General features: G+C 51.6%; 1 protein-coding gene across 3 annotated transcripts in view; it reads right to left on the bottom strand.

The window, feature by feature from the left end:
* Positions 1-13,661, bottom strand: part of LARS2 (leucyl-tRNA synthetase 2, mitochondrial) — a 126,353-nt gene that overhangs the window by 67,581 nt on the left and 45,111 nt on the right. For all 3 annotated transcript variants that reach the window (XM_066351259.1, XM_066351257.1, XM_066351258.1), the window contains exons 6-7: positions 11,886-11,975; positions 7,933-8,076 (exon numbers count right to left, since the gene is read on the bottom strand). In XM_066351259.1, coding sequence (XP_066207356.1) covers positions 7,933-8,076; positions 11,886-11,975 — 234 coding nt within the window. The remainder of the gene's footprint in view (positions 1-7,932; positions 8,077-11,885; positions 11,976-13,661) is intronic.

Consider the following 13,661-nt stretch of genomic DNA (forward strand, 5'->3'; position numbering starts at 1 on the left):
TAGCTCTCCCTGTTTCACCCAGGGACCCCCCACCGTCCCCAACAAGGTGCTAATAACTGTTCTGCCCACGGAGTCCAGGCTCAGAGTCACCCTGACCCAGACCACATGCGGAGGCGATTAGACACTGGTGTGGACATTCTGGAGGTGGGCAGGAGACTCTGCCTTCAGGGAGAGAAATCTAATCATCTCTCCCAATCACCTACAAACCCCAGAGCCAGGCCCAGCCCGGCACCACTCTGGTGACCTTCCCCAGGCACAGCTCCCCTTTCCACCCTGCCCAGAGCAAGCCGGCCGCCACCTGCTAGCGGTGGCCCGGGCAGGGACCCAGTCTCCGACCCACTCCAGGAGGCCTCCTGCTTGCCCAGGAAGTGCTGGGAACTGGCAGCTTCAAGTCCCCGACTTTCCCTCAGTCTCTGCCCCCTCCCGCCCCTGCCCACTCCCACCCCCACAACTGGAGGGGTGGGGATGGCTCCCCTGCCCCCCTGGGTCACCCCAGGGGGGCTGAGAGGACTGAGTTCAACCTTAGGCTTAGGAGACGAAAGCTCCTGGAGAGGCAGGTTAAAGAGAGAACACAGTGAGGAAGATATCATTATGTAAGAAGGAACAGAACTAACGACTAATTAGCTTTCTGCACAGGGAGTCCAAACCAGACCCTGGGGAACGGAAGCAGTCTGTTGCTTCTGGAAGGAACAGCGATTCCAGCAGGGGCTCCCTTCGGGGTGCGTCCATCGGTCCGTCCGTCCATCCGAGTGCGAGCGCGGGTCTGAGAGTCCCCGCCGGGGCCCAGAGCTCTGCAGGCTGAACTTCCCTACCACTCAGTAGTTAGGAGGCCTAAGGCCACGCCCAGCCCTGAAAGACCATGGAGGGGCATGGTGGTGGAGATGAACGCAGTCATAGCTTTCAGGAGGAAACCCTCGCAGTACATGGACCTGAGCCTGAGCGCCCCGCAATCCGGCCCTGGCCCGGGACCTCACCGCTGCTCATCCCAGCAGCCCTGCAGAACGCAGTCATAGCTTTCAGGAGGAAACCCTCGCAGTCGATGCACCTGAGCCTGACCGCCCCGCAATCCGGCCCTGGCCCCGGGACCTCACCGCTGCTCATCCCAGCAGCCCCGCAGACAGGCTCACAGCTCGCTCAGCTTTTCTCACTTGCCCCCCTTGGTTCTCAGAAGCGTCGCCCCCTCAGCCAATAACTCACCTGTCTGCACACACATGAAGGCCCAGGCTGCACACACAGGAGGAGGCAGGAGGCAGGGAGGGGCCAAGTCGCCAGACTCAGGGACCTGACCCTCCACAGAACTTTCCGGGCAGGGCAGGGGGGCCCTGGTTGCTGTCATGGGGAGGCCTTTCCTGGCACTACCTGTGAGCCAGCCTCTGCTCTGGGCCGAGGGAGGACCGAGACAGCCAGGGAACAGGCCAGTTTCCAGGAGACAGCCAGACGCCCTCACAAGCGACTGGGCCTCAGGACTGAAACAAGGCTGAGTGCAGGGGACTCTCAGGCCCCCAGGGCCGCGGGCTGGACACTGGGCCCTGGCATTGCTCCTCGGTCCTCCTGCTGCTCCCGCCTCCTCCTCCACCTCCCCAAAGGAGCTCCTGTAGCGAACCCCCCCCCCCCAATATTGTCAGCCTTTGCAGGCCCAAACAAGACCGGCGCATTCTGGAGAAGGCACCTCTACTTCACCTGCAAGGTCACAGGTGAAATCAAGGAGAAAGGGACAGGGGAACAGGGGGAGGGGGCTACTACCTCCCATCCCCCGACTTCATAATGGCTCATGGCTGCCCGTCTGCTTCTTGCCAGCAGAATTCTACTTGGAAGTACTTGTGAGAATTCTACTTGGAAGTACTTGTGAGGCGTGAAGTTCCTACACGTCTGGAAGGAAGAGAACGCTCCCTCACAGACATCTGCGCTTCCTGTCTGTCATTACGTCCTCAGTGATGCCTCCCCGACCCCTGGGCAGTCCTGGGGCTTTTCCTCGTCACCTCCCACGCCCTCTCCTGCAGTGTGACAGAGATCCCACTGGGCTGTGACCCCTCATGTCTGCCACTGTCTCCCACATTAGCCTCCAAGCTCTGTAAGGGCAGGGCCCTCAGCTTTCTCCTCTGTGTTTTTTGTTTTTTTAAATTATTTTTTTTTATTTATTCATTTTAGAGGAGAGAGAGAGAGATTGAGAGAGACACACAGAAGGGGGAGAGGAGCTGGAAGCATCAACTCCCATATGTGCCTTGATCAGGCAAGCCCAGGGTTTTGAACCGGCAACCTCAGCATTCCAGGTCGACGCTTTATCCACTGCGCCACCACAGGTCAGGCTCCTCTGTTTTTTAAAATTGATCTTTGGATGGATTGATTTTAGAGAGGAAGGGAGAAAGAGAGAGAGCAAGAGAAACAGCGATTTGTTGTTCCACTTATTTATGCATTCATTGGTTGATTCCTTCATGTGCTCTGACTGGGGATTGAACCCACAGCCTTGGTGTATGGGTACAATGCTCCAACCAACTGAGCTATCTGGCCAGGGCAATTTCCTCTGTATTCTTATCACCTTCCCCAGGGTCTGGCCAGGCACTCAGTAACATCTGGGGAAGGAATGAGCGAATTCAGACCTCCTGAGAAGCGGTACAGACTGCCAGTTAGGAGCTCAAGTCCCGGATTCAAATCCCAGTGCTATTACTTATTACCAGTGTGAGCCTCAGTTTCCTCATCAGTAAAATGGGACAACAGTAGGACCTACCCTCACAGGGTTCATGTGAAGGTTAAACGAGACGGTGAAGTAAAGGCCTGAGCACTGCCCAGGTCGGGCAAGCAGGGAGGAAGCGAAAGGTGGACCGGACTTGGCTCACACCCCAGCCGTGGCCAGGGAGCTGCTGAACACTTCGGAACTAGAACCACCAATGTGGGTTTGCTGAGCGCCATCGGAGCACGGCTGCGTCCATCTTAGCGTCCATCTCAGCGCAGAGGAGGAGCCCAGGAATCGTGCCCCAGAGGCAGAGGCGCTGCGAGGAAACAGCCTCTGGGGGCTACAGGCAGCAGCCGCAGAAATCAAAACCGAGAATCCAATAGAACAGTTCACAGGGAAGCCGTCTGTCTTGCCTCCCATTGTCACCCTGCTGTCAGGAACTGAGGCGTTGGCTCCACCGGACGCGCAGCCTTTTACTTTCGGTCTGTAAGACTCCATTCCGCCCTCTCCCCTCCCAGCGCCGCCCACGCGCTTCCTCCCACACATCTCTGCGGAGACTAATTCACGCTTCTCAGATACTCCTACTGCAGGCCTTCTTTGTCACAGAGCATGAGGCCGAGAGCACTTTTAATATTTCACGGAGCAAACAATCCTAGGGATGCTGGGGTGGGGGGCGGGGTAAGGGGAGAAAAATCAAATACCTCACAGAACGGCCTTAACAAAGGGATTTTTTATATTTCAGGGTTCCCTGTAATTTTCACATCAGGTGTCGGCTTTATAATTTGGAAGTTCAGCGAATGAAAGAGGGCTTCTCCCCAGCTGTGCGCCCAAGCAGACCACCAGCTGTACATCACAGAGTTAGCTCTCAGGGCTGCCGAGTCAGGTGCAGATACAAAGCTCTAAAGATGACTGTGACAAGCACAGCTCGCTGGCCATCCCAGCACCCATTCCCCACCCTCTTCCCCCCAGCCAGCTGGACTGTAGCAGCTAAAAAGCCCAAGCCTCCTTTCCTCGTCTCCCTGGAAGCTGGGGGTAGCCATGATGCAACTGAGGCTGAAAGAACATCAGTGGAATTTTGCTGGGGGTTGCCAAGAAAGTTCTTGCTTTCCAGATAAAAGAAACTGTCACCCTGCCCCTTCTGCTTTTTTTCTGTGTTGAATGGGAATGTGATGCCTGGAGCTGCAGCAGCCATTCTGCAACCATGAGGCAGGAAGGAAAGACCAAGAGAACCACTGAGATGCCAACACAGAGCCCCATCCCAATTCAGTCTAGCAACTGGGGCTTCTTATGTGGAAAAAGTAATTTCCCATCTGTTTAAGCCACCATAACTTGGGTTTTCAGTTACATGTAGCTGAAAGCATTGTTAACTGATTCAATATCTCATCCTTATTTATATAGCATATAATTATATAATATATGCTAATATGATTCAACACTATTTCCATCATACCAGCTTTTAAAGTAGATGTCCTATCTCACTTAACCCTCTCTGAAGTTTCAGACCCATTTATCCAAGCACCCGTTATTTGTATATGTACCTCTACTCAAAAGTCTTACAGCCACTGCACACTGAGACTATGACCTCTCTTCCAGGACACCCTATCCCAGTCAGTTGCTTCATCATCCACTTGCTGTTCCAGTTAGGGTCTTTCTGGATAACTCTGTCTCCTGCATATGCTCATCCCACATATCACCAAGTTCTATAGATTCTATCTGAATAGTTCTCTAGTCTAACCTACCGATTTCTCTCCATTACTCTCACCTCAGTCTAAGTTATACATATCTGAACCACTGCAATAGACTCCACACTGGTCTCTGTATCCACACTTGCTCTTTCCAGAGTGAATTTATAAAAACACATATCTAACCATGCCATTCCCTTCTTAAAATCTTTTAATAGCTTCCCATGGCTCCCACGATGAAGTCCAGACTCCTTACGACCGAGAAGGCCCAGCCTGACCTGGCCCTGACCCTGCTCCCGCTCCTCCAGCGCTACCTGAGTCTCTTCCCTCGGCTCCCAGTTCCCGCCATCCTGACATTCCTTCAGCTTCTCAAACTTGTCACATCGATTTCCATTTTAGGGCCACCACACATGACTGTTCTCTACCTGGGGGCCTCCACTCCAGCCTCATGGCCTACTCAACCCTGACAGGTCTCTCTGCCTCCCAAACGCCGAATTTTCCACTTCAGATCTTGTACTCTTCTGTTCTAGATTTCCAGTGTTTTTATTCACAGTTTCCATTTCTCTTCTGAGATTCCTCATCTGTTCGCTCATGACCATCTCTTCCTTTAAGTTCCAGATCAGGTGCCTCTGGCTTCATTTCCTCATTCCAACTTCTGGGTCACCTCAGGGTCTATGTCAGTCAGGCTTCCTTTTTCATTTCCTCGTTATGGGTCACAAGTCCCTGACTGTGCGCAAGGCTAGCAGTCGTGCATGATGTTGAGCGTCACAGATGGAGCCGTCCTTGCAGGATTGTGTTGTCTCCCTTTAACGGTGTTGAATTTTCTGCAATTCCTTTTGAACCTGTCAGGCTTATTTTTATTTCTAAAGGTGAGTCTATGCTGATTTTGTCCTCAGTCCTAGGCTGTTATCTGTATGTCTAACAGATGGCTTTTTTTAGGTGTCAAAAGCATACTTTTGGCTGGGCCGTAACTCCAAGGCCCCCAAGGACTGCGCAGCCCGGGCATCTCTGCTCTGTCCCATAGCAACCGACCGCCTTCTATCGGGCCTTACGGAGTCCTGCTCTGTGCAGCCCGGGCATCTCTGTTCTCTGTCCCATAGCAACCGACCGCCTTCCATCAGGCCTTACGGAGTCCTGCTCTGTGCAGCCCGGGCATCTCTGCTCTCTGTCCCATAGCAACCGACCGCCTTCCATCAGGCCTTACGGAGTCCTGCTCTGTGCAGCCCGGGCATCTCTGCTCTCTGTCCCATAGCAACCGACCGCCTTCCATCAGGCCTTACGGAGTCCTGCTCTGTGCAGCCCGGGCATCTCTGCTCTCTGTCCCATAGCAACCGACCGCCTTCCATCAGGCCTTACGGAGTCCTGCTCTGCGCAGCCCGGGCATCTCTGCTCTCTGTCCCATAGCAACCGACCGCCTTCCATCAGGCCTTACGGAGTCCTGCTCTGTGCAGCCCGGGCATCTCTGTTCTCTGTCCCATAGCAACCGACCGCCTTCCATCAGGCCTTACGGAGTCCTGCTCTGTGCAGCCCGGGCACCTCTGCTCTCTGTCCCATAGCAACCGACCGCCTTCCATCAGGCCTTACGGAGTCCTGCTCTGTGCAGCCCGGGCATCTCTGCTCTCTGTCCCATAGCAACCGACCGCCTCCCATCGGGCCTTACGGAGTCCTGCTCTGTGCAGCCTGGGCATCTCTGCTCTCTGTCCCATAGCAACCGACCGCCTTCCATCAGGCCTTACGGAGTCCTGCTCTGCGCAGCCCGGGCATCTCTGCTCTCTCTGTCCCATAGCAACCGACCGCCTTCCATCAGGCCTTACGGAGTCCTGCTCTGCGCAGCCCTCAGCCACGAGCCTGCAGGGCACATGGATTTCTGCCCACCCATTCCACTCCCACACCACTCTCTCATCTTCTGATTTTCAAGGCGCACCAAGTGCTGACCTCCAAAGACAGCTTTTTCAATAAATCTGCACAGGAGTTCTGTAAGAACCAAGCAAGTCACCATGGTAACTACCACATCTGATGAACAGTTGAAAATTCACAGCTGACAATTTAAAGAATAATGCCCTTCAGTTAGGTTATTACATATCCAACTTGAGGCAGAGTTCAAAACAAAAGAGCTAATTAGGAGGCTGTACAACGATGCCTGTCACAGAGTCATCTGCCGGACCCTTGAGGTGGCCTGGCATGCCTCCCCGTGATGGGCCCCGACTGTCAGCAGGTAGGGGCTCCCGCTGCCTGGGATGCTACAGAGAGCAATGCCCTCAGCTTTGTTCTTCTCATCTGGTCTCTCCATATCGCCATGTGCTCACAAGGAGCAAGGCACTGTGATAACAAGTTCTGAGTGCGTTCCCAAACCCGCATGCTATTCTGGGTGAACTATAACAGGAAAACAGCCTCATTTAAGAGATGGCTTTTGTGTGAGAAAACTGGGGGCTCGTATGTCCACATGGCACTGGTATTGTGCACAGGTGTACTGCGTTCTAACTCAGCAGACTTCTGTAGTGGTCAGAGGTTATTTACAACTTTGTGCTTTCTTTGCATATGTAAGTACAGTATTAGATCTGACCCCAAGTCCATTTCGGTCCAGTACCCTTAACAGCATAACCCATGGGTTACTATGGAAGGGAACAAGTATCCTTCCTTTGGTGACTACCACAGGGAAGGAAATACCACGACACATTGTCAGCAGCCGTCATGACGTTTACCATTCCAGATCCTGTTTACGTCCAGTCTTATGCTAACAGATAGAGAGACTGCCAGATTGCTGTGAGAAGTGTCCCTCATTTGCTCTAATCCTTTCTCTCTGGAGTTCTAGAGACTGATCCCTCAACTCTAGATCCTAGAACTCGGTAAGCCCACAGGACGCCTTGCGCAGAGTGGTTCTGGCATACCCAGAACGGGTTATTTTGCCCTGGCTGTGGGTAATTTTGAGCAAGTCCCCTCCTTCAATGGTTGGCTTTGCCTTGAATCTTTGAACACACAAAGAGCCAGAAAACACCTTAAAGGCCACTTGATCCCACCCTCTCCTTTCGCTGATGAGGAAACCGACTCATGCAGGTTTACACTGTCAATCAGGGACTCAACCTAGAAATCTGGTTCCTGCTTATTAGTCCACCTGCCTCTGGTGTCCCCTCAAGGATACTGGCCATTGCTTCACTCCTTTCAGATGGTCTCCTCTGGGCCCTCCGAATTGTCATTCTGTCTTTCTGGAGGTCTTACTAGAACCACACAGATGAAGATTACGTATTTCCATTCTGGCTTTACTGCTAACATAATTGTGGATGAAGCTGGATGTTTCTTGGCCTTTATGGCAGTACAATGACTGAATGTGTTGAAAGATCAGCAAACAATGGCCTGCAATGACCTCCGGGTGTCATTCTTGACGTACAACCGAGAGACCCAAAACCATCATGCTCGCAGTGAGTGACCCCAAGGGTGTGTGCTTCCTGTCTGTACACCCACGGCTCCAAGAGCCCTTCCGAGAGCTCACCCCCAACACGAGGCTTCCCAGCACCCAGAAGACCTTGGAGTTGCCTGCCAACACGTAGGGCATTACTGGGGAGCCTCCAGGCCGACACTCACCTTTGCATAAGCCGTTGTCTTAATAAACCACTGTTTGAGGTACTTCTGCTCGACCTTTGCTCCAGAGCGCCACGAACAGCCATGTTCATCCACCTGCTCGTTGGCAAGCACCGTTTGGTCCACTGGGTCCCAGTTAACCAAGGCCTGTTACAGATCATGAGACAAAACGATGCAGTCTGGTGAGCGCACGGAAGGGTGGCTTACGTGTGAGAGGTCGGCAAATGCAGCATCTCCGCTCTGAGACTTGAGGGCACCTTCTTGGAGCACAGCTTGGCAAGGACACTACTAACAAGCTATGAAAGAGCGCCCGGGAGCCGCCTCCATGCCCTCACCCTGTAAGAGCACGCCTGGGGGGAAGCCTGCAAGCACGTGTCTAACTCAACTTTGGGACACTTGCATGAAAGGAGAAACCTGCAGGATTGGAACCTGCAGTGAACAGAGAAAAAGCAGAAACAATGGTACCTAGAACTTAGTAGAAACGGTTATTTTAAGGGCAACACGTATATTTATTGTAATACAAGTAGCTAACCATTACCGGGTAATGACCGTGTGCTGGACACTGGGCTCCGAGCCTTCCTGACACGTGCTTTTCTCACCCTTTCAACACATTTTAAAGTGAGAGTATTGTCACCCCCATCTTGCAAAGGAGAAAACTGAGGAAAAGAGAGGCTGACTAGACCGCCGCAGGCCCCACAGTCGGTTGGTGACAGAGACGGGGGTCGGAGCTCAGGGCTCTAGGAATTGTAAAAAAGGTTTTGCAACTTTAAAAAACTTCTGTTGAAATTAATGTATGACCTACATAGAGTAATGTGGATAAATCTTAAGTGTATAACCTGATGAACTTTTACCATCACTCATACTCAAGATACAGAACGTTCCCAGGGCCCCAGAAAATTCTGTTGTATCTTCTCCCAATCAACATCTGCCCCCTAAAAGGTAACACTATTTTGAGATCTTTCTGGATAGTTTTATTTGGCTGAGAGAACCTGTCATCTTAACCACTGTGACGTCTCTCTCCACAGAGTTCTAATTCTTTCCTATCTTCATTTAAAATAAATATCTCTGCCGTCGACATCCGCTCCGTTTATAACATCTAGCTACGACTCAGGACAAGGGAGGCAACACCTATGGAGAGCCGTGTTTGGGCGCTAACATAGCCTGGCTTGATACACATCTTTCTTTACATTTTAATAAGCGATTCTAATAAGAGATTGTGCTGAATAATGTCTATTTGCCCCTCCACATCCTCTCTCCACCATCTTCTCACCCCCAGAAGCGGACCTGTGTGCCCGGCCCTCTGGCTGGGTTCAGCGGACGAGAGGCACCCTGGCTTCCTCCCAGCCAGCCCGGGGGGACTCTGAGGGCACAGCCCTGCCCCCAGGCCTCTCCTGTCTCAGCCTCTGCCGCCCTCCCTGCTCCAGCAACTGCTCCCAACATGTCCCTGCAGCCCAGCGCAGGGAGATGCTTGACCTTCCCTGTGGGTTTCCCTAAACTCTGCACAGAAACTGTCCCTTTAGCACATGATTCCTTTCACCCGGTCCTGCTGGGACCCTGACTGATCCATAAACTGACATAAAATTTACATAAAAAGCAGCAGGGGTGGAGGACAGGCTAAGCCATCTGTGTGGGTTGTGATTTTTACAACTAAGAAGCAGCATACCCACTGGAAAGCGGAAGCCTGTGGAGCCTCCGGTCCCGAGTGGGAAAGACAGGCAGGGAGTGGCTTCCCCGTCATGCCGGGGTGGGGTGGGGGGGCAAAGCCTCAAATCCATAAATACAAAGAGACAACACATAAACAAAAGCACCTTACACAGAGAAACTTTAGGCTAATAAACCAAGGCTGATTTATGTAACCATTATTTCTGCCTGTATTAGGGTTGGGAGGGTTACCACTTAAAATAAATAAGGTAAAAAGAAAGAGCCAAGTACTGGTTAGTATTGTGGAAAGTTCTTTTAAGAGGCAGCCCTTTTCCAACATCCCTCCCTCCACCAAAACCCACACAGACCTAAAACTGTATAAAATGTAAAAATAAGCAAAAACCAGGCCTCTATGCCTCCACCCGTGCTCCTGCCCCCTGCAAGCCTCGGAGGGTCTGGGAGAAGCAAACACCCCACTGTGCGGACTGCAAAGACAAACAGGCCTTTGTTTCCTTATCAGCGTTTCCCACACGCCTGGCATCGCTCCGGCTCTAGGTTACAGAATGCAACCAGGAGGATGTGTTCCTAAGAGGTTTACACGTTATAAGAAAACCCTGGTGTCAAATGAAAGACAAATAAAAAGCAAAACACAAAAGCATTAAATTTCCCCAGTGAAAGTCTTGGGGGAAGAGGAAAAACACCAAAGGAAACAGCATTTCAGAGCAAAGATGTATGAGCTACGAGCACCCCGTCTCGTTTCTTCCCCCTCAATCCACAGGAACGCAGGGTCCAGGCTCTTTCCGCAGGGGGCCAACCCAGAGGTGGTCAGACTGCGGGGGCCCCGGGGGTCGGGGCTCCGGGGAGCCTCTCACGCCTCGCACTTGTTCCCCGATCCCACGTTGGGTCTCCTCTCTCGTCCAACGGTCTGTATCGTCAGCTCCTCTTGAGGGCAGGCTTCCCTCCCCACGTTTTGAACACATATTTTGATGGACGCCCTGATTTTCGAGCAAGCACCATCTTGCTACAGAGATCACAGTTTCTGGACAGCCTCGCTGAGTGGGGCCGTGTCCCTAGCTGACATTCAGGCACTCTCTTACCTACCGAAGCCAACTCCATGCTCCCCTACAGTTAACTAGCCTTCTTTGTAAGATGCAGCCTATGCCTATATTTTGAAATCAATCTCCAATTAATACTGAAGCCATTAAAAAAGCCTGCAAATTGCCGGACCGGGTGGCACAGTGGATAGAGCGTCGGACTGGGATGCAGAGGACCCAGGTTCGAGACCCCGAGGTGGCCAGCTTGAGCGCGGGCTCATCTGGTTTGAGCAAAAGCTCACCAGCTTGGACCCAAGGTTGCTGGCTCGAGCAAGGGGTTACTCAGTGTGCTGAAGGCCCGTGGTCAAGGCACATGTGAGAAAGCAATCAATGAACAACTAAGATGTTGCAACTTGCAACAAAAAGCTAATGATTGATGCTTCTCATCTCTCCGTTCCTGTCTGTCTATCCTCTCTTTGGCTCTCTCTCTGTCTCTGGAAAAAAAAAAAAAAAAAAGCCTGCAAACATAGAGCTCTAGCCCACCTTGTCCACTGCGTCCCTCAAGGAAGCTATATGGCGATGTCACCGAATGAGCCATTCCCAGTAAGAGAATGTCCCCAGCTGATCAAGGGTGAAACATTAGGATTAACCTTCTTTTTTTGTTGTTGTTTGAGTGACTACGGGAAGCTTTTAGAAATGCACACCATAACGCCATTAGGCTCTCAGAGATACAGGCAGCTATGGGCTCCCCTGAGGATTGTTCAGGCAGGATCATCCTGGTTCTGAGCTCCTCAGCTCTCTTCCCTGCAACACCGCAGCTGCGGCGCCCACTGCCCCGGCGCAACGCCAGTGCCGAACCTCACCTTCCTCACCGCACCTCCCTCTGCCCCTGGGTGGCTTCCCCTCACCACCAAAGGCCCGTTCTGAGGGTACCCTCCCACGCTGATCAGGTCCCAGAGGCTGGCCAAGTATGTGATGGAGGGTATTGCTTTTCTCAAAGTCTGTTAGCTTGTGTCTTGACAAAAGTGTGCCTTATTAAGGAACACCACACCGATCTTATTAAAGGGCGTGACTCTTGACACTGCTGGTGCTCACACTCAGCCAAGCAGTAGTTACTTTCTGGGTCTGCTGTGATTGATCCCATGAACTTAAGGTAGTGTTCATTTTCACAGCTAGTGTGCAAATGCTTTATTTTTAAATTATTATTTATTTAACAATGCTGTGTTCTAAGAAGACAGAAAATTTACAAAAATTTTTAGAGTGCAGCTGACCTGAACTTACCTCCTTTTGATAGGCCAGTCCGGCTTCATAGAGTTTAATGAAGAGGTACTGAGTCCATTTGTAGTAATCTGGTGAACATGTAGTTATTTCCTGCCAAGGAGAGGGGAAAAGTCAGGCACTCCACGCAACATGCCCATCAGCCTTGCAATTCATTTTTGAAAAGCAATTGCACTGCAAACATTTGACCAACCTATAATATTTTCTGCCTATTTGTAAGTGCAGAAAGGAGTTTGTTCTGGGAGGAGAGATGTTATTGCAATGCAACCCCTACCTTCCCAGGTCATGCTCAGTGATGAGAAAACCAACCTGAAGTCTTCTACACTCACTCCCCCTCCCCCCACACAACTGGCAGGTGATTACATTGTATAAACCGGTGATTACATTGTACAAAACTGGGTATTGCTCTTTTTGTGTGTGTGTATTTTTCTGAAGTGAGAAGTGGGGGAGGCAGACAGACTCCCACATGCGTCCAACCAGGATCCACCCAGCATGCCCACTAGGGGACAATGCTCTGCCCATCCGGGCCATTGCTCCCATGCGACCGGAGCCATTCTAGCGCCTAAGGCAGAGGCCATGGAGCCATCCTCAGCACCTGGGCCAACTTTACTCCAATGGAGCCTTGGCTGCAGGAGGGGAAGTGAGAGACAGACAGGAAGGAGAGAGGGAAGCATGGAGAAGCAGATGGGCACTTCTCCCATGTGCCCTGGCTGGGACTCAAACCCAAGACCTCCACATGTTGGGCCAATGCTTTACCACTGAGCCAACCGGCCAGGGCTGGGTATTGCCTTTTTTGTCAGCACAAACATATATATTTTGGAGGCTACAAAGCTACTTCATGACAGCTATTCATTTTCAAAGCAACCACAAAATTCAAGAGGAATATTTGCTTGTTTCCATACGATCCTCATTTGAAAACAAACCTTGTGTTTCCACATGTAACTGGGGCCTGGCAGCTCCTTCGGAATCATTGTACCCCATTTATCCCCTTATGTGAATCGGGCTGGTGTCTACCTAGGAAGACCCACTAAAAACATGATCAAATATTAAACTTAGAGATCACCTGGCTTGTATTTCCAAGCCTAAATGGAAGCTTCTCAAAATTTATTTTCTTCCCTGAAAACACATTTGCTATAGAATCTGTAAAATCAGGTTATTGATTAGCCAACCCACGAGGTTTAGCTGATCAGGTCAAGGAAGCCTAAAGACCTCAGCACTCACACCGCTTCCTTTCCAGTTCTCCTCTTCACCAAAGAGCTAACGGAGGAACGGACCTGGACAGGGGACACGCCAAGTGGTTCCACCCCTTACACAGTCACACAGCTATGAAAAGTGCAAACAGCTCAGCTTTTGTCAGATGATTACACAAGCAGAGCTTAAACCAGCTGGAGGGAAGGTCTGGCAGGAACTGAGCAAGGGGTCTGATAACCCCTGGCGCTCCCCACAGGCGATTTCTCTTCTGTCAGATTCTTATGTATTGTGTTCTTTTATGTGCTGACTAATAAAAATAACAGAATAATAGCTACTAGAAAACAAAGAACTCTGATCACCAGCTCCCCCCCCCCCACCGCCCACCCTGCGAGGCAGAGAGTGAATAACCAGCCCGTCTAACAGCTTTGCCCACACTGTGGCTGTCCTCCCAGGTGGCCGCAGGCAATGCCGGAGCTGTGATGCTGAGCTGCGTGCAGGACACCAGGTCCCGGCTCCCACGCTCCACAGACACCAAGTCTGCAGGGCGCTTCCTGCACAAAGGCCAGGCCAACTCAAGGATCGATGGGT

Source organism: Saccopteryx leptura, chromosome 10 (assembly GCF_036850995.1).
Source record: "Saccopteryx leptura isolate mSacLep1 chromosome 10, mSacLep1_pri_phased_curated, whole genome shotgun sequence".
NCBI lineage: Eukaryota > Metazoa > Chordata > Mammalia > Chiroptera > Emballonuridae > Saccopteryx > Saccopteryx leptura.